Below are 22175 nucleotides of genomic sequence, written 5' to 3'. Positions count from 1 at the left end.
ATTCACTCTTTATCTCAGTATCTAAGTTTATTCCCATCATGGTCCTTGTCACTATCAAAATAACTGATTTATGATTAGTTTACTTGTTTTCTGTCTGTTTAACTCACTATGATTTAAAGTCTATGAAAGAAAATAGGAGTTTTATGTCTTGACTATGGGCTATCCTCAGTTCCTAGGACAGTGTCTAGCTCAGTATTTACTCATTGATTATTTGTTGAATGAATAAAGAATGTTAGATAGGAAGGCAAAGATAGGATTTACCATATACTCTTAGAAAGGATAATATTAAAACACAAATATTAATAAAAGACATTCATTGTAATACTGAAAAGTTGAATTGTAAAAGTAGGTTGGAAAGTGAAAGAAATTTGAAAGAGTTCAGTAAAAAGTACTTTGTACTATTAATGCTTAATTGGTTATAATAGAATCACAGGATCACAGCTGGCTTTTGACTTCATATAAGTGGAATCATGTAGCGCTTTTCCTTTTGTGGCTGGCTCATTTCACTCAGCATAATGTTATCAAGGTTCATCCATACTCTAGCATATGACAGATTTCCTTCTTTTCTAAGGATGAGTAGTTCCATTGTATTTGTATATACTTTTCTTATCCACCCATATGTTGCTTGACATTTAGATTACTTCCACCTCTTGGCTACTGTGATTTCAGAAGTTTTTAAGTTTAATATAGTCCCATTTATCTATCTTTGCCTTTGTCCTTTGGGCTTTTGATGTCATATTCAAGAATTCATTGCCAAATCCAATATCATGAATACTTGCTCATGTTGTTTTAGGAGTTTTCTAAGAGTCTTGTAGTTTTAGGTATAATTTTAAGATCTTTGATACATTTTGAGTTAATTTCTCTATATGGGGTAAGATAATGTTATAGCTTCATTCTTTTCACATAGATATGCAGTTTTTACAACATCATTTGATGAAGAGACTGTCCTTTCCCCATTATATAGTTTTGGCACTCTTGTCAAATATCATTTGGCCATATACATAAAGGTGTTTCATTGGTCTATATATCTCTTAATGCCACTACCACACCAATTTGATTACTGTTGCTTTGTAGTATGTTTAGGGATATGTGAGACTACTACCTTGAGTCTTTTTTTTTCTTAAGACTGTTATGATCTTTAAGGACCCTTGAGATTCAATATAGATTTTAGAATGGAATTTTCTATTTGTGCCAAAAATGTCATTGGAATTTTGGATAGTATTGACATCTTAAAAATATTAAGTCTTCCCACCCATGAACACAGGATGTCTTTCACTTTCTGGTGTCTTTTTAAATTTCTTTTTTTAAAAAGATTTTTATTTATTTATTTATGAGAGACACAGAGAGAGAGAGAGAGAGTCAGAGACATAGGCAGAGGGAGAAGCAGGCTCCATGCAGGGAGCCCAACATAGGACTTGGTCCCGGGACTGCAAGACCACACCCTGAGCCAAAGGCAGACGCTCACCTGCTGAGCCACCCAGGCATCCCTTTTTAAATTTCTATCACCAATGTTTTATGGTTTTCAATGTACAAGTCTTTTTCTCCTTGTGTTGAATTTATTTCTAAGTATTTTACTCTTTTTGATGTTATTGTAACTTGAACTGTTTTTTGAATTTCTTTTTCAGATTATTCATTGTTAGTGTGTAGAAATCCAACTGATTTTTGTGTTTTTATATCCTGCAACTGATGAACTTGTGTATGTGTGTGTATGTGTATAGAATCTTTAGAGTTTTCAACTTATAAGGTAATGTTTCTGTATAGATATAATTTTTCTTCTTCCTTTGTATTTTGGATGCCTTTTATTTGTTTGTTGTATAGGCTGTGGGCTTTTCATGTGTGTCCTTTGTTATATTGTGGTAATTTCTCTCTGTTGCGAGTTTGTTGAATTTTTTTTTTTTTTACTGTGAGAGGATATTAAGTTTTGTCAAATGCTTTTTGTGAATCAATTGACATTATCATGTGTTTTTCTTAATTTGTTTTAATGTTTTATATATATATATATATAAAACAAGTTGGATCTTTGATTTTTTAACCATTGAGGCAATACGTGGATGTGTCTTTTTTTTTTTTTTTTTTGAGGCATTTAATCCATTTTCTTTTTTTTTTAGAGAGGGAGGAGGGGAGGGGAAGAGAGAAAGAGAGAGTTAGCAAGCAGGAGAGGGACAGAGGGAGAGAGAGAATCTTAAGCAGGCTCCACGCAGGGCTCAGTCTCGCTACCCTGAGATCCTGACCTGCACCTAAATCAAGAGTCAGATGCCTAACTGACTGAGCCACCTAGGCACCACAATCCATTTACTTTTAAAGTGACTATTGTTATGGAAAGACTTACATTGCCATTTTAGTGTTTTCTGTATGTCTTACACATTTTTGTCCCTCTTTTCCTCTCACTGCATTTTTAAATTTTCATTTATTTTTTGTAGTGACCTGTTTTGTTTCCCTTCTCACTTCCTTTTGTTTATATTCTATAAGGTATTTTCTTTGTGGTTACTATTATACTAAATATCTTAAAGTTATAATAATCTATGTTAAACTGATAATAACTTCAATTGCATATAAAAACTCTACTTCTTTACATCTCTGTACCCCCTGAAAACTTTATGCTTTTGATGACATAAATTACTTATTTTTATACTGTATATTCATTAACATAGATTTATGGGTACTTTCTATACATTTTTAGAAATATCTATCATATTTAAAAGTGGTTTATGTACCTACATTACAATACTCTAGGATTATTTATTTATTTGTATACATTTACCAGGTAATTTTGTATTTTTGTGTAGTTTTGCATTTCTATTCATTATCTTTTTGCTTCAACTTGAAGGACTGCCTTCAGTATTTCTTGTAGGGAAGGTCTTATGGTAATGAACTTACTCAGTTTTTGTTTGGCTGGGAAAGTCTTAATTTCTCCTTCATTTTTGAAGGATGGTTTTGCCAAACATGATATTCTTGGTTTTCAGTTTTATCTTTCAGCACTTGGAATATATTATCCCATTACCATTGATGCATCAAAGTTTCTGCTAAAAAAATCCAATGATGATCTAATAGGGGCTCCCTTATATGTGATGAATCATTTCTCTGTTTTCAAGATTCTCTCTTTGTGTGTGATTTTTTAGTTTGATTATGATGTGTCTCTGTGTAGATCTCTTAAGATTATCCTACTTGGAGTTCCTTGAGCTTTTTGAATTTGTATATCCATTTATCTTCTCCAAATTGGGACATTTTTGGCCGTAATTTCTTCATATAGGCTCTGCACTTGTGTTTCTTTTCTTTCTGGAACTCTCATATGCATATGTTGTTCGCTTGATGGTATCTCATAAATCCCTTAAACTATCTTCATTTTTCTTCATTCTTTTTTTTCTTTTGGTTCATCCAGCTTGGTAATTTTGAATGTCCTATTTTTGAGATACTGATTCTTTCTTCTGCTTGGTGAAGTCTGCTCCTGTGTCCCTCAAGTGAATTTTTTTTCTTTTTTCCCCCCTTTTAAAAAGATTTTATTTATGCATGAGAGACACACAGAGAGAGGCAGAGACATAGGCAGAGGGAGAAGCAGGCTCTTCACTGACCAGGGATCCCATTGTGAAGCTCCATCCCACATGGCCTCAGCCAAAAGCAGGTGTTTGACTAACTAAGCTATCCAGGTGCCCCTGTTATACATTTTAAAGTACAATAAGATCTGTTACATACCAGGCTTTTAATACCATTCTCAATCTGCTTGTTGTTTAAAGATGTAATGCATTATTTTTTTCATATCTACCATGGACTAAAAATTCTGTTGGTGAATATACTTTGATATTCCCAGTTAGGTAGTAGAAAGGACAAGGTGCTATCATGAAGAGCATTGCTGAGATGTATCTTTCCTGTTGTAATAAATTGAGTTCATGCTTGGAGGAAAACTTCACTCGGTTTACAGATTATAAAAAATGAGACCCAGAAAATTTAAGTTGTTTTCACAAGGTCATATGGTGACTTCAGATTCAAATTTATAAAATTATTAGATTTTTCAGATGCCTTTCTAAATTCCTCTATCTTTATTACCACCAAACTCTTAAGAGGTGGAAATCTGTATCCCCATTAGAGTTCTGAAGCTGTGGTTCTGAACTTTAACATCAGTACTCTCTTCATTCTTTGGAGAATATGAATTCTCAGGCTGTCTACCTCAGTAATACATTTTTATATGAATGCATACAAAAGCAGAATCTCACTGTTTGCCTTCTTTCTTATTATTTATCAGGTGTGGCCCAGGTCTGAGGTGATGACAACTTTATCTTGATCTTTTAACTCTTGTTGGTCCACTTACGATCACATACTTAAAGAATGATTGGGAAAGAAATAAGGCTTTAGAGTTGGCATCTATAGTACTAGGATTAATGGAGATGGGATTAGCTGTAAACCTTATAATGAAATGTCAGAATCAAGTTAAGTGGCCAAGTAGGAACCCTAACAAAGCTGAAATGGAACCCAAAATAGTGCTTTCAGTGCTCCAGGACTAACCTATGTCAAACATGGTCTTAGGGTCTTGATAAAATTATGATAGTCACCAAGGTTGCCCATTCTATGTACCTCTTCCTCTCAAATCCCTTCACTCATCCCTGGATAACCTAGTATTCTCCTATCTAGAGAAAAACATTTGAAAACACATCTCTGTCAAGTGGTATAGATGGACTTAATGTAAACCTCAGAGGCAGTATTTGCATTTTAAGAAGAGACTGGAAAGATTTATTTATGATGATGGTGATGGTGATGATAAACTCCCACTAAGTTATTGTTTTTAAAATATTTTATTTTTTTGAGAGAGAGAGAGAGAGAGCAAGTACATACAAGCAGGAGTGGCAGAGGGAGAGGGAGAAGCGGGCTCCCTGCTAAGCAGGGAGACCTAGAGGGGTCAATCTCAGGGTCCTGAGATCATGACCTGAGGTAAAAGCAGATGCTTAGCCAGCTAAGCCACCCAGGTGCCCCTTATTCCTCTTTTTAAAATTTTATTTGCCAGGATTTAAATCTTTCTGTCAGTATATTTAAACTTTTCATGAAAAAATAGAATTTAAGTGACTAGAGTGACTTTTAGACATAAATATTAGTTGAAAGGCAACAAATGCAAGATTTTGACATTCTTTTCTGTGTCTAACTCCACGGGCCCCAGCAGCCATAGCAAACATTTACTGAGCACCTACTATTCATTTCACAGCTACCTAACCACCCCCCTGAGTCTCCACCAAGAATTAGGTTTTCCTTTCGGCTCATCTTACACATAGTGGAACTGAGGCACAGAGATGTTAAGACACTTTTCAAAATTACAGAACTTGTAAATGGCAGAGCCACTCTGTAAAGCCAGGCAGCATGCTCTACTGGCTGTGTCACCTCACTTAACACTTTTGCTTAGTGTCCTTTGGGGTCTACATTCCTCCTCCCTCTTGCTGCCAGTCTGGGGCTAACTCATAAAGCATTACCTTCTGTGGAGAGCTATAATCACCTGAGCCTTCCCTCATTCTGCATTTTATATCCCTGTCAACACCTACTGGCCCTATATCTCATCTATTGTAGTCTGTATTTCTGTCATTGTCTATTTCTTGCTTGTTTATGAATGAGCATAAACGGTTTCATTTGCTCTCCCAGTACCATTCTCAGCTTTTTCCTCTACCAGGAATCTAATGTAATTTCTGTTGTAACAGATGCCTATTTCCAGGAGTATCCTTGTATTGGACAATCTTTTATCAGCTTTTGACTACTTGGTCTTGACTACTTGCATCAATTTGTGGTTGTCATCAGGTTCCAGAGGACATTTAAAAATTATTCTTCCTGTTACAGTTTTCAATCTCATGTGAACATTTAACATGTAAAATCCATTTAAATATAATAAACCAAATTTTTAATAATTTGTTTTAATAATAAAAACAATTTTCAGAAAGCATAGTTATCTAGTATTCAATGAGTACCTACTGTGTGTCAGGAACTGTGGCAAATACTGTGGGAAGGGGTGAGACTAAGTCACCAGTAGACCCTTCTCTCCAAGAGCCAGTCTTCATTGGGAATGTTAAGGGCTGCTTATGACTTAAAAGTAGCAAGTGACCTAAGAATGTGGAGATTCAGAGAAAGGCAGTACACCTTTTCCTCTCAGTTACTATATGTAAAGTAATTTTTCCTAATAGATCCCATGCACTTATTTAAAATTTGTATGAGCCATCTTTTGTAAGAGATACTAATCAAATGACTCAAGAAAAACCAAATGATTATTAGTACTGGTCTTTGTGGTTTTTGAGGACTACTACTTCAACATGTTGTGTGTTTTGTGTAAATCTTTAACCTCATTCCCTCTGGGATGGATTCCTGCTCTTTTACTTTCCCCAAAGGAATTGACACGGACTCACCTAGGGTCCCATGAATCCACTAAGCATAACTCCTCTGTTTTCTACTGTCTTTTTTATTTTCTCCTCCAATTTTTCTCAAGTAAAACATACTATTGTAATTCTATGGTTTTAGAGAGAAAGAGGGTGCCTGGGTGACTCATAGATGGCTAAGCATCGGACTCTTGATTTTGGCTCAGGTAATGATTTTCAGGGTTTTGAGGTACAGGCCCACATCTGGCCCTGTGCTGGACATGAAGCCTGCTTAAGATTCTCCCTCTCTCCCTCTGCCCCTTCCCTCCAGCTCGTGCTCTCTCTCCTCAACCCCGCAAAAGAGAGAAAGTTCTGGGGCCTTTGAGAAGCCAGCTCAATATACCTTTCCATTTAGTCTTAGAGAAGTTAGAAGATGTGGAATTGGATCACCAGTACGCCCCTTACGTGCTATGAGAAGCTCAGAGCTGACCTTATTTTGAGGCACAGTGACATATTTAAATGACATTGGTGCTCATATTTGGGGGCCCAAGGCCAGAACCGTAACCACCACATTTGGAAGGGAGAAAAATCAAAGATGTTTGTTAAGATTTATATGTAACTGGGAAGCAATGGACTGGTGGCAGATTATACAGAAATGTTTTTACTACCTATATTATTCAGGTTTGGAATGTTAGACCCCTGGTAAGAAGTACCCATTCACAATACTTAAATGAGGCCCCTTAACATATAACTTGTTGGGAATTTTGGATATGAAATTTGATTTATTTTTCTTTTCACAAGAGGAGCTGAGTTTGTCTAATAGGAATCTTGTACTATATTAGACGTGGTTTTGGATGTTGAGCATCAAAAAAAATAGACTTTTGTGCATTGGAATAATTTATTGACTTTTTATCATGACAGGGTTCCTTTTGTGTCCAAAATAAGGCAAAGAACCTGTTAACCTCCAGGATTTAAGTAGCATTCTGAAGAGCAAAATTCAGCCATGTGCCCTTGCATTCATCAGTAGACCGATCTACCCTAGACCTATACTCTTCCCCTAGCAAGGCCACTCTGACAGGTGCCATTTCTTGTCTGTGCATCTGGGTCATCTCCTCAGCTCATGACTGATAGATAATTCTAGGATGCTTGTTCTAAGATGAGGAAGCCTCTGGTTGAATGGAGAAAAATAACCAAGCAGGTATGTGCGTTGGTCTTGTGACAGAGGCAAGTAGAAGAACAGTCTTACATTACTGCCTTTGGGCCACATGCATCTTTCCAAGGAATAAATGTGGTTGATGCTTGTCAAGGCTTACCCAGTGCATCTTTGCCATGTTCATTTATGCTGCACAGCTTATGAGTTTGTGATTCTTCTCAGACATACTAGTTCTAAATTTATAGGAGATAATGACATCCAAATAGGTAAGGTAGAATTGAAATGAAGAATTGAAAAGTGAATACATTTTTGGGCAAAATATATGAGACCCCGTACCATTAGCCCTATTTTATATATATACTCTTTTCCAATAGACTCTTCCCCCGCTCACTCAGAAAATCACATCCCCTCCTCTTGCCTCCTCATTGCTAGCTTCTTTACCTCTGTGTAACTCTTCATCCTTCACCAGCTACCCAGGGCTTAATCTTTTCTTATTGTGGTAAAATATATGTAACATAAAATTTACTATCTTGGCCACATTTAAGTGTACAGTTCAGTGGTACTGTATGAATGTGTTTTGAAAGCATCACCACCATCCATCTCCAGGACTCTTTTCATCTTGCAGGACTGAAACTCTGTACCCATTAAACACTAACCCCACCATCCCTGCCTCCCCCAGCCCTTGGCAGCCACCATTCTTCTTTCTGTCTCTATGAATTTTACTATGCCAGTACCTCATATAGGTTGACTTATAAAGTATGTGTCTTTTTTGACTGACATATTTCACTTAGTATAATATCCTTAAGGTTCATCCATGTTGTAACGTGCATCATTGTGTGCATATCTGCATATATAAACACACATATATTTTAATTTTATATTTATAATTTGAATATTATGATGTTTTAATATCTTAAAAACCCTTTTTGACTGAGAACAGACTGTTCCTCTGGGGCTAGCCAATTCTTAGAGATAGCAAAGGGCCTAGCCAGAACCATACTTTTGATATGCAGGCTAACCAATCCAGAGCCATAGTCCCTCTCTGGCCCTTACACTACAGGAAGCAGTATTCTTCTGCCTTAATCATCCCAGGTGTACTAGAGACCACAGTAATTATTCAAACAAGCCAATCCTAACTGTTTATCCTGCCTTGCTGTGTCTTTCCTGCTGAAATCCTATTTATAATCATGGCATAAGTGCCTTCCCTCTCTACTTTGCCCTGGCTTCTGCCTCCTGACCACCCTGATGTCTTTCCCATGCGGCCCTACAAGGCATATCTCCAGTGTCCAGGACTTGTGAATATAATAAACTTTGTTATTCTGAGCCTCTTCTCTTGCGGCTACATTTGACCATCAAATAAAAGAATACAAACTTTCAGAATCTCTTTCCTTTTAAGGCTAAATAATAGTTCATATGAATACACTACATTTGGTTTATCCATTTATTCCTCCGTGGGCACTCGAGTTGCTTCCATCTATTGGCTTTTGTGCATGATGATGCTATGAACATGGGTGTACAAATATATGTTTGCTTTTAATTCTTTTGGGTATATACCCAGAAGTGGAATTGCTAGGTTATATAATTCCATGTTTAATTTTTTTTGAAGAACTGCTATACTGTTTTCTATAGTGATTGTATCATTTTACATTCCCACCATGCTTGAGAGTTTCAGTTTCTCCACGTCCTTGCCACAACTTGTTATTTTCTGTTGCTGTTGTTTTTCATGAAAGTGAAGTACTTATCATAATGAAGGTGAAGTGATATCTCATTGTGGTTTTGATTTGCATTTTCCTAATGACTAGTGCTGTCTTTTCAAGTGCTTAATGGTCATTTGAATATCTTTGAAGAAATGTCTAAGTCCTTTGACCATTTTTAAATCAGATATTTTTTGCTTATTTGTTGTTAAGTTGCAGGAGTTCTTTCTATGTTGTAAATTAACCACGTATCAGATATGTGAGTTGCATATGTTCCCTCCCATTCTGGAGGTTGCCTTTGCACTCTATTGACTGAGTCTGATACACAGAAGTTTTACATTTTGATGTAATCTAATTTATTTATTTTTTGTTGCCTGTGCTTTTGGTGTCATATGCAAGGCATAATTGCCAACTCCAATGTCATGAAGCTTTTCCCCAATGTTCTCTTCTAAGAGTTTTGTAGTTTCTGATTTTACCTTTAGGTCTTTGATCCATTTTAAGTTAATTTTTCTATATAGCATGAAGTAAGGGTCTAACATCATTCTTTTGCATGCGGATATCCAGTCTACCCAACACCATTTGTTGGGAGACTGTCCCTTTCCCATTTGAATGATCTTGGCCCCCTTGTCAAAGATCATTTGTCAGGGCCATGAGTCTTTGAATTATAAGCTTTGAACCACCTGTGGGTCAGTCTCTTTCCTGGGTGCCACCGTCACTTTCTTAAAAGCTCCTTTTACTTTAGCATGATGTTGCTTAAAAGAGCATTTGCTTAAAACAGTTAATTTCCCCCGATTTTGGGTGCACATGTATACATCCATGTGTGTGTGTGTGTGTGTGTGTGTGTGTATGTGTGTGTTTATTCCAAACTGTTATCCCTTAAGACCTTCAATGTACTTTTGCACTTAATATTCATTTGTCCCTTCCCACTTCAAGTTAAGGCTTTATGTGTGTAGGTCCTTTTTAATTAATGAGATTAAATGCTCTGGAAGCCTAAACTTTTTTTTTTATTTTTTTTAATTTTTTATTGGTGTTCAATTTACTAACATACAGAATAACCCCCAGTGCCCGTCACCCATTCACTCCCACCCCCCGCCCTCCTCCCCTTCCACCACCCCTAGTTCGTTTCCCAGAGTTAGCAGTCTTTACGTTCTGTCTCCCTTTCTGATATTTCCCACACATTTCTTCCCCCTTCCCTTATATTCCCTTTCACTATTATTTATATTCCCCAACTGAATGAGAACATATAATGTTTGTCCTTCTCCGACTGGCTTACTTCACTCAGCATGATACCATAAAACAATGAGAAAAGTCTCTTGCAAAAAGTAGGTTGTCAATTGACTGACTTAACACAGGCTCTTGAATGATATCACCAAAGGTTTTGTGGTGTCTAGAAACAGAAAACTTGCTGTATCCAGTGAAGCTGAAGAAAAATGATACTTACTATTCATAGTAGTTATCAAATCTGTCTAAAATGAAGAACAGTCCTTTTATGAAATGTAAGCACTATATACATAACACATAGAATTGTGTTGGGGTGTTTCCCAAAATGCCAACAGCTCTTTGAAGCCAATATAACTTGATTGCCCTGACAGATGTTAGAGTAGTTGGCTCAAACTCATAATCATTGTTTTCATTTTCATGGAGGTGTGGAAAACGTGGCTTGGGCTACAGACTGCTGGATATGCAATTAATGAGATTGTGAGCTCAGAAGTGCTACTCATAATTCCAAAAGTAGAGTGCAGAAGTCCATTTGTGCATGATTATTTAGTAAAACTGGAGTAAGTTATTGAAATAGTTGAGGATACAAACACTCTTGTAGCTGTAGAAATGACTTGTTTCATGTGCAAAGGTTCAGAGTCTTGTGTTTCTCTAGGGAAGAAATATTCTGAAATCAGTGCTGTCATTCCCTTTATCAATTGCTAAGGGCAGAGGAAAGGGAACCTCCTTCTTTTCAGAGGGCATGAACCCTGACTCAGAGGTTGGCCGGCTCTGCAGTCTCATTATTGGTACTTGCTAAGGAAAGAGAAACTGATTTTCTTTACAAGGAAATGAACCAATTTTATCTTTGATGCACAATGTTGGATTACAATCTCTCGTCTATAAATTCTATGCCCTCATGGTTGAAACTGTAATTCTTTAACTTACTAAAATGTTATTCATTTTTGAGTTACAAGATTTTAAATCTGTGATATGTATGTGTCTTCAGGTTTCACAATGACAATAATCAGTATTCCTTATTCTTCTCTTATGTAGGCACTCTCCAGATCTTGGCTTTGAGTCACTTTGCTTTAGAACAATTAGTTATGCGGTCAGGTGACGGATAAGGAACTGGAGCCATCTTTGATATTACTCGTAACTGGGGTTTGGCTTTATGGAAAACCCTGGCATCAAGGATCTTGTGCAGTGTCTTTAATCATTTTATATTTATTGTCTTATATTTTCTTTGCCATATAATCAGCTTAACAAATATTGCAGAATATCTTTACAGTGATCTATTCCTGGCAACATGCAGTGTATAAATGCCCTGTTTTCCAAGAATTTGTTAAATACAAGTAAGAATCTCTTGTCCTTTGAAAATTTTTAAAAGGAAGACAAGCAGGGTTTTAATTGCAACTGCAAGGCAAATCCAAAAGAAATATCCACCCCTTTTCTGCATATCTGTGAGGGGTTGATGCATGAGTCAAAGGAAGTCGAATACTTTCCTCGGCCACTCTGGCACAGTGTTAACGCACTTGTATTTTTCTCCACAGTAAAACCGACCGTAATTGACGTTGACATCTATGTTAACAGCATTGGCCCTGTGTCATCAATAAACATGGTAAGAAGCTCTTTTCTTTTCTGATCTGAAGACCCTTGCATCAGTTCTTACTTACATTCTAGCTGTGAGTTTCTGTTTGAAATTTATCATGCAGGTTTAAACTCACAATTGACTTCTTAAATCTATAGCATTGATGGGTAGTTTAAATATTGAAAATGGTTTTTAAAATTCTTAAAAATCAAGTAGTGGAGTTTGTGGCCATAGTAGTGAGACATGGCTCTTGTGTTTAAAAGGCATCTCATCCCCCACCTTCTCCACACACGTTATTTACTGCACATGGATCTTCAGATGAGATTATTTGCAATTATGCAGTCATTGATTATATTTGATTTCATTAATATTAGGGATAAATATAAATGACAGCTTTTTGACTTTTGGTTCAGTTTTTCAAGACCCCAAAGACATGCCTTTTTTTGTTTCTTAGGAAAGAATCTGAGATTACCCAGCTTATACTTTGCTCTTCAATTTGAACTCAGGGGGTAAAGAAACTATTTATTTATTTATTTATTTATTTATTTATTTATTTATTTATTTACAAGAGAAAGTCTGGCATCAAGTATGTGATTTTCCTGAGTAGGGTATTATCACAGATTTAGAGGCAAAATGAGCTCCAGAAGTAATTGTGATGTGAAGGAAGGCTTTCCCTGTAAAAAGTGCTTAGCTGTGACGAAAGTATTGGAATGCTAGAATACATTAGCGTAAAAGTGTGCGCTGAGGTGAGGTGCTCCAGGCCGGGGTGGGGCTCCCTGAATAGAGTGTGCAGGGTTCCAAGAGCACACATTGACCTTTGTTGACCTAGTGATGGCAGGAGTTCTGCTGGGGGTCTTCTTTGTATTTCATACTTTACTGCTGTTCACTGGCTCCTGGGTTTGGTGAGGGGATGAGGCTAAGGGTGGGGAATTGCCAGAATGCTGATTTAGATGCTGTCTTTTCATTGCAATATTCTGTAGATGGAAATAATCCCTCCAGAATTAGTAGCAAAATCAGTTCTTTTCATCGCCAGATATTAAAAATGTTCATCTTTTCTCTGATGATATAAAGTTTTCCATGCAGGGGTAGAATTATATTTATGGGTGAGTCATTTAAAAAAAACAACAACACGTCATCCATAAATTGGGGGTTGGACACTGGCAAATCCAGCCTATGGGTTGTGGATTGTAAAATGTAAATTTTAAGTGTAATATTCCCTTTCCTTGATAAATAATTATTCAGTTGACCACATAAAGACTGTAATCACTTCTTAGTTCATTTGTTTCTCATTCTGGAGTTTTATTTTCTTACATTAGTTCCACATTATTCGTCACCTTCATGTCTAACACTAACTCATATCTGACACTAAAAAAGGAGTGTCTCCATAGAGATATACTTACGAAATTATTTTAGAAACAGGGGTTTGCATTCATATGTCTTAGAAATTTTTGTGAACTCCTATAACTTTGAGATCTACTCTCTGCCCAGAATTAAGCTTTGCTATTGGAATTGATAGAAATTTCTGCCTGGAAGTCATAAGCTTCAGAGAAGGAGGCTAAGTGACAATCACCCACAGAGTGATAAGGACTCTGCTCATGGGCAGGCACCCTATTGGCAGAGCTGGCAACATTTGGAATATATTTCTCTGATGAGGTCTCAATCTGAAACTTGATCGATAGATGGGTGTTTTCCCAGTGGGGCAGCATGAGGAAGTCCTCAGTAAAATGCAGGAAGACCGATGTGTGACCTGATTGGGGATTGAGGGGCTGGAGTGCTGTTTGAAAAGCCAAGGGAGTGGGGTGCAGCTAGACAGCACCTTGGACCTGCCTGGGACTCAGGCCCTGAAGCCTTTAGGAAGAGTTGGGCTTCATCCTTAGGCAGACGTGGGCATTTAGGATGTGTGTAGACCCACTTCCATCTAAGATATATATAGGTCAAATTTTGTAAGATTGTTCATATGCAGCAAGATCTCTCTTCAGACCCCCTTCTTCCCTTTTAGAGAGAGAGAGAGAGAGAGAACGAGAACAACTACATAGCATAGAACTGACAATGCTTTAAAATCTTTATTTATTTATTTATTTATTTTTAAAGACTTTTTAAATTTATTCATGAGAAACACAGAGAAAGCGAGAGGCAGAGACACAGGCAGAGGGAGAAGTAGACTCCATGCAGGGAGACTGATGTGGGACTCGATCTCAGGACTCCAGAATCACGCCCTGGGCCGAAGGCAGGCGCTAAACCGCTGAGCCACCCAGGGATCCCCTAAAATCATTATTTAAAATAATTTACTCTGACCCTTTCATCAAGAGGGGTGAATGATCTTAAAATGGTCTGAGGTTTTGTAAGACCTCCATTATCTGAGAAAAATATATAAACATCAAAATCATAAATGTTTTGTGGCAGACACCAAAATACTGCTGTTAGATTTATTTTTTATTTTTTTTTAATTTATTTTTTATTGGTGTTCAGTTTACTAACATACAGAATAACACCCAGTGCCCGTCACCCATTCACTCCCACCCCCCGCCCTCCTCACCTTCTACCACCCCTAGTTCGTTTCCCAGAGTTAGCAGTCTTTACATTCTGTCTCCCTTTCTGATATTTCCCACACATTTCTTCTCCCTTCCCTTATATTCCCTTTCACTATTATTTATATTCCCCAAATGAATGAGAACATACACTGTTTGTCCTTCTCCGATTGACTTACTTCACTCAGCATAATACCCTCCAGTTCCATCCACGTCGAAGCAAATGGTGGGTATTTGTCGTTTCCAATGGCTGAGGAATATTCCATTGTATACATAAACCACATCTTCTTTATCCATTCATCTTTCGATGGACACCGAGGCTCCTTCCACAGTTTGGCTATTGTGGACATTGCTGCTAGAAACATCGGGGTGCAGGTGTCCCGGCGTTTCATTGCATCTGAATCTTTGGGGTAAATCCCCAACAGTGCAATTGCTGGGTCGTAGGGCAGGTCTCTTTTTAACTCTTTGAGGAACCTCCACACAGTTTTCCAGAGTGGCTGCACCAGTTCACATTCCCACCAACAGTGTAAGAGGGTTCCCTTTTCTCCGCATCCTCTCCAACATTTGTGGTTTCCTGCCTTGTTAATTTTCCCCGATTCTCACTGGTGTGAGGCGGTATCTCATTGTGGTTTTGATTTGTATTTCCCTGATGGCAAGTGATGCAGAGCATTTTCTCATGTGCGTGTTGGCCATGTCTGTGTCTTCCTCTGTGAGATTTCTGTTCATGCCTTTTGCCCATTTCCTGTTTGGATTGTTTGTTTCTTTGCTGTTGAGTTTAATAAGTTCTTTAAAGATCTTGGAAACTAGCCCTTTATCTGATACGTCATTTGCAAATATCTTCTCCCATTCTGTAGGTTGTCTTTTAGTTTTGTTGACTGTATCCTTTGCTGTGCAAAAGCTTCTTATCTTGATGAAGTCCCAATAGTTCATTTTTGCTTTTTTCTTTTTAGGAGTTATCTCTACTGCATTGAAAGGATAGGCCAATAAATGTTGGTTGCCTTTTATTTGTGAAAGTGAGGCAAGTGTCTAGGCAACCATGGGCAAGGTGAATGATAGGAAATGCATTGCTCTGGAAATAGTTACATGTTTATAGTCTGTTATCAGCAGAGCTAGAGCTAGAATTGTCTGGACTGTCCCCTTGTCTGCTTCCAAGAGGAATATTAATGTACTATTAACTTATGTTAACCAAGCAAAGCATAAAGTGTTCACAAAGTATTGATAGGTGATAGATAATAGGTAGATAAATAGATAGATAGACAAAGGCTTGTTTTATAGATAGGTAGATAGATCGATCAATCTAGGTATACACAGATACATTTAAATATCCAATTCCTATGTTCTCTGGGGTGAATTTTTCTATTTCCATCTTTGTTCATTCAGTTAACATTTGACATATGACTACTGTGTATCATGCAGAGTTCTGGATGTAGGTTACCATAAAAATGAGTGGGAAGAGCAAGTCTAGATTCATAAACAAACCATCATGGTATACAGGTGTCAGAGCAAAGAGATTCCTGTGTCTCAAAAGAGGGAAGATTCCATTGCCCTGTGGGATGTTTCAGGAGGCTTGTGAATCAGGGGCTCCTAATTGCTTTTTTAGAAAACTTAAATGTTTATTTTTTAAAAAAGACTTATTTTTAAGAGCAGTTTTAGGTTCATGACAAAATTGAGAGGAAGGTACAGAGATTTTCCATATACCTCCTGCCTTTGCACAGGTACAGTCTTACCCTTTATGAACACCACCCTCCTCAACCACAGTGGTACATTTGTTACATTCAGTGAACCTATATTGACTTCTTTATCACTCAGGCATCCTAGTTTACATTAGGATTCACTCTTGGTGGTGTACATCTATGGATTTGGACAAATGTGTGAAGATGTATCCACCATTATAGAATCATACAGAATAGTTTCACTGCCCTAAAAATCCTGTTTATGCAGCTGCTTATTGAAGGATGAGTATTTCTAACCTTTGTGCTCCAAATTTCAAAATTCTGCTTGGAAGTCAAAATGATAAAGGAGTTCTTTTCACACTGCTGAACACATCATATATATCCACTCTATCTAAAACACCAAACAGTGCAGTTTACAAAGAATGTAAAGTGCTTCAAAGTGGACCTCATGAAAAGTAAAAGCAGTTTAAAAGTAAAGAGCTGATGGTATAAGTGGGTATTGGGAATTGCGTCAGCAATACAAATAAAAAGAATATGAGAGAGACCAAAACAATCAAATTAAAGAATATATTATGCAGGAAAAAGTACAATTTAGAGATGTGTGTGGAATTTAAGGATGTAATTTTTTTTTGGGGGGGGGTGTTTGATTGCAATGCTAAAGCCTGGCAAAATTATGGCTCTCCCTCACCAAATATTCTTTTAACAATCAAGAAAAGAGAGAAAAACTAATTCTACTTCTTTTCCCTCTCCTTCCTCCCACTTTTCTGTTTCTTTTATTAATATTAATACTGAAGATTCAGTTTCAGACATTCTCTCTGCTAAATAAAAATGAAGTTGCATTTCAATCTATTGCTTAATAGACTGATTCTCGTTGTCTTGTTTATGCTAGAGTTGTTTATGCTTTTTCTAGTTATTGAGGATATTAGAATTGGTTCACACAGGTTGAGGAGAATCTGTTTTTACAATATTTTTTTAAAAAAAGATTTTGTTTATTTATTCATGAGAGACACACAGAGAGAGGCAGAGACACAGGCAGAGGGAGAAGCAGGCTCCACACAGGGAGCCCGATGTGGGACTCGATCTCGGGCCTCCAGGACCACGCCTTGGGCTGAAGGCAGATGCTAAACCTCTGAGCCACCCAGGGATCCCCAGTTTTTACAATCTTTAATCGCATTCCATGTCTTTGTCACTACAGCATATCTAAATGTGTACAATTCTTAGTCAAAATTGTGCAGGGTTTATTTCAAGACTGGGACTCTGCAAATCAGGAGAGCTTACACATTTATTTTTGAGAGTGTTCACCATAAGCAACTTTTTAGGAAAGGAACAAAGAAAACTCATATTTTGTACCTACTTTGTGTTATCAACCTCATCTTCTATCACCTTCACAAGGCCATGGCAGAGAAGATCCTGCGCTTTTCCAAGTACTGTGTTTGTGGTGAGTATGTGAAGCTCACGAAGGTGGAAATCTCAGAGCAGTGGTTCGAGCTCTGACCACCTGCACTTCTGTAGCCACTATTAAAATACAGCAACTACAGAGCTTCAGCCTTTTTTTTTTTTTGAGCTTTAACTGGGAAGTTGAGTTGATAAGGGCTCAGAGTGACTGTAATGTTAAAATTGTTTTCCTTTTTTAAAAACTAATTAATAGAGTTCATTTTTTTAGAGGAACTTTAAAAATATTTTCCTAGCTTTTTTGACATAGAAGTGATACATAACAGTTTATAAGTTTACGGTTTACAACTTGGCAATTGGATATATGTATATTGCAAAATGATTACCATGATAATGTCAGTTAACACCTCTATCACCCCACATAGTTACTCCTCCTTTTTTGTGATGAGAACTCTTAAGATCTTAGCAACTTTCAAGTATATAATATTACTAACTATAATCACCATGCTGTATGTTAGATTCCCAGAACTTTATTCATCTCGATGCTGCAGGTTTGTACCTTTGACCAACATCTCTCCATTTCCCCCACACCCAGCCCCTGACAGCCACTATTCTACTTTCTGTTTCTATGATTTCAGTTTCTTTAGACTCCATGTATAAGTAATATTGTATAGCATTTGTCATTCTCTGACTCACATCATGTAGTATAATTTTAAATTTACAGAAAAACTGGACAGAAATCACAGAGTTTCTATATGCTTCTACACACACCCACACACCCCTTCTATCATTAACATCTCTCATTAGTATGGTACATTTGTTACAATAGATGAAATAATGTTGATACATTACTATTATTATTAACTGAAGTCTATAGTTTATATTATGGTTCACTTTTGGTGTTGTATATCCTATGGTTTTTTCCCAAGTGTATGATGACATGTATCCACCATTGTTGTATCACATAAAATGTTTCCACTGCCTAAAAATCCTTTGTGTTCTATCTGCATCCCTATGCTCTAACCCCAGCAACTACCAAGTCTTTTACTGTCTCCATGGTTTGCCTTTTCCAGAAAGTCATACAGTTGAAATTGTAGAGTATGAAGCCCTCTCAGACTGGCTTCTTTGCCTTTTTTTTTTTTTTTGCCTTTGTTTTTAAAAGAACTGGTTCTAAGTCATCTGAGGAAATGAGGAAATCTAACACATGTAGTGATTGAGTCAATGGATGTGACTGTAATAACTGTTTGTGACAATGTGTTACCCAGAAATTAAGGGGTCAGCAGTACAGGTCTTGAGGACAGGTTGAACACCACAAGAATGTGTCTGTGGCCTAAAAATATAAAACTTGTAGGAAGACATGCAGCCAGGAGAGGAAGGGGACAACATGGGCCTGTGAAGCTTGCTGAGATGTCTCTGAACCTCATCCCATTTCCTCTCACTTTTGGCTGCAATTTTAAGAAGAGATGTCAGGCAACCATGTGGAATCAGGGAAGCCCAGGAGGGAGGGAGGTAAATTCCATTACAGAAATGTCTGTATTACTACAGGATGCCAATTGTTTCATAAAACTTTTCTGAAGCATCTAAGGTCAAGAAAGTCCAAAGGAAGCTAAGGCTGTGGTGCCCCAGTGTTTTGGTTTTCTTTGCATTTATCCTGCTTATGGTTCATAGCAGTTTTGCATCTATATTGTGATTCCCATCGTCAGTTTTTTAAAGATTTTCTTTATTCATGAGAGACACAGAGAGAGGCAGAGACATAGGCAGAGGGAGAAGCAGGCTCCCTGCAGGGAGCCGATGTGGGACTCGATCCCAGGACTCCAGGATCACACCCTGGGCCAAAGGCAGATGTTCAACTTCTGAGCCACCCAGGCATCCCCAAATTATTTATTATTATTATTATTATTTATAATAATTAACAAGGAAGCTATTTGGGGCTGAGAGTAAAGCCCTAATAAAACATTAATTTAGGATTGTTTTCTTGCTTTAGTGACATCCCTGAATGCCTTCAGATTAGTGAAAAAGAGGAAGTTTTCTAGAGACCAGTACATCCAGATTTTCCCTATGTAATGACTGTCCAAGAAATCCTAGAGGGTGTTAATGATTTTTTTCTTCATAGCAATATTAGCCTTAGAGGACCAAAGCACTTGTCTGGTATAGGTCATTTAAGTGGATGGTCTTAATAGATAGTTGTAATATTCTCATAAGAAGTGAAAAATAATACTTTCACACATAAAGCTTGTGTATTTGAGACTTGATTCATCACAGGACAGAAATCTACTTCCAAGCTAACAAGAATAGGAATAATAATATGTAAAATATACACATTATTAAATAAATCAATAGAATATACTGGAGGACGGGAGCCTGGTGGCCTAGCCAGAAGAGGTGTGAATCTTGATCTCTGCGTCATGAGTTAGAATCCCATGTTGGATGTAGAGATCACTTGAATAAGTAAAACCTAAAAAAATACACTGGATGAGCCACACAGTATAAATGACAATGATTTCTGGGACTTAGAAAACAATCTCCAGGATTGAGAAAGAAAATGACTTTTAAAGGCTTTTTCAACCTGAGATCCAGCAAGACTCATTCTGCAGCAGGTGCCACTTGACTATGAGCCCTTGAGCCACCACCCACATCTCTTTTTGATTCATTAGCATTCAGCCCACATGCCCTAATAAGTATGTGTCAAATGAATAAAAGGACAAAAATCATTTTGACCCTCTGCTTCTCCATATACATACCCATTAGTATATCTTTATGTGTGAACACAAAAACATCCTTCATACCATATGCTTTGCCAGGTCATTAGGTTACGATTTTATTAGTTGATACATTAACCTCTCTTTTTCTAATAATATTACGTAACACTTTTCCATTGCTTCCACTGTTGTAAGCAATTCATCCTGACAGTAAACCTCTGGAGGACCTTGATATCATCACCCAAGCTTATGGCTAATGGAACTAAAGTTTAGAACCCTTGAGTCATATTTCCAAGGCTGTCCATCTAGAAGATGGTAGAGCAACCACTGACTCCTTAGAGTAAACAGGAAACCAGCATGAGCTATTCTAACAGGCACATCTTAAATGTAAAATGAATGCATTTTAAACTTACCTGTCTTTCTTTCTTTTTCCTCTTGTGTCTTGGAAGTTTCCACCATTTTATATGAAATGTTATTAGAGATACTACCTGGCAGGATGGGGGCATTCATATGCATAGATGTGAACTTTTCAGTGACTTAGGAACAGTGAGATATCTGTAATGATAATAAAGCATCTCTCTTTTGTTAGTGTTGATCTTGCACATACATTCCTTCAAGTGTATAAATAGCTTCATATTTTTTTCTCATCCTGACCTTTTCCATTTCTATGGCATATTTCACGATTGATATCCCCCATTCTCCATGATATGGGCTACATGATGTACCTCTGAAAAGAGTGCCTTCTTTATGTCCCATATAAAAAACATTTTTGGAAAGGGTGAGCCATTGAATTGGGGCTCACCATTAAAGAATCTGAAGAAATTCTCACGTCTCACTTTGATGAAGTCCCCACCAGCCCTCACATAGGTGCAGCTTCCTAGAGGCAAGAAACAGCATTCAGTTTGCTGTGGCCTTATTTTGCACCTGTGGTGTGACTAAAAGGATAGGTGTGTAGTGCTGAGCTGTTGTTACAGATGCTTAGGTACAATTATTGGCTCCTAAGGGTGGTTGGTAATATGTATCTTTCAGAGAAGTCTCCTCTGTAGCATTGTGGAGTGAGAGCTGGCAAGACTGAGTTAGGGAAATATCCGAGGATTGCTGTGCAAGTTCAAGGGGAGGAATATGAGTCCTGAACCTGAATAGCCATGGTGGATATAGAGGTGAGTGTGAATTTGAGAAATACAGATTTCCAGACGTGACGATTGATCTCACATAGGCATTAAGAATGGGAGAAGTCAAGGGTGACTTACAGGCTAGTGGACTTCATTAATCCAATAAATATTACTAAGCACCCACTATGTGCCAGATACTGAGGCAGGTAATGGGACATGTTGTCTTGTAATAAGCCACAAAAGGCCACAGTGTTTATGCACCTTCCATTCCTATGGCGTAAACTACTGAACAACACGATGGCTTCAATTTTCAGCCAGATACACAAAGAAATGAAACACTTGAATGTGACCACATATCCTTATATGAGAGTAGAGAGAGTTAGATATGATTTCTTTTTGATGCCAGATCACAGTGGGGACTTTGTCATAGTAAGATGTTTGGATTTTATTGTAGGTTCAGGAGGAAACCTTAAGGAAGCTTCCAAATAGGTAAATTATGTAGCTTATCTTTCAAAAATAATGCTGTACCTCAACTATACAGAGAGTTGAAAGGCCAGCTTTACCCCTGCCCCCTAGGTTCCTGGAGGCAGCAGATAGCATCTATAAATATTGTTAATGAGACCTGTGATGGACTTAATTATATCCCCCTCCCCATTACAACCTCCCTACTCAAATTCACTTATTGAAGTCTTTTCCCCAAATACATTAGAATGTGACCTTATTTGGAAATAGAGTCATAGTAAGTGTAATTAGTTAAGATGAGGTCATATTGGAGTTGTCTCACAGAAGGAATCAACTCTGACACCACCATAATCTTGG

General features: G+C 37.4%; 1 protein-coding gene across 3 annotated transcripts in view; it reads left to right on the top strand.

The window, feature by feature from the left end:
* The window catches only part of GABRG3 (gamma-aminobutyric acid type A receptor subunit gamma3), a 694245-nt gene that overhangs the window by 23136 nt on the left and 648934 nt on the right, over nt 1–22175 (top strand). For all 3 annotated transcript variants that reach the window (XM_072795383.1, XM_072795397.1, XM_072795405.1), the window contains one exon: nt 11915–11982. In XM_072795383.1, coding sequence (XP_072651484.1) covers nt 11915–11982 — 68 coding nt within the window. The remainder of the gene's footprint in view (nt 1–11914; nt 11983–22175) is intronic.

The sequence above is a fragment of the Canis lupus genome, chromosome 2 (genome assembly GCF_048164855.1).
Source record: "Canis lupus baileyi chromosome 2, mCanLup2.hap1, whole genome shotgun sequence".
In the NCBI taxonomy this organism is placed as follows: domain Eukaryota; kingdom Metazoa; phylum Chordata; class Mammalia; order Carnivora; family Canidae; genus Canis; species Canis lupus.
This window is presented reverse-complemented; position numbering and strand designations above follow the sequence as displayed.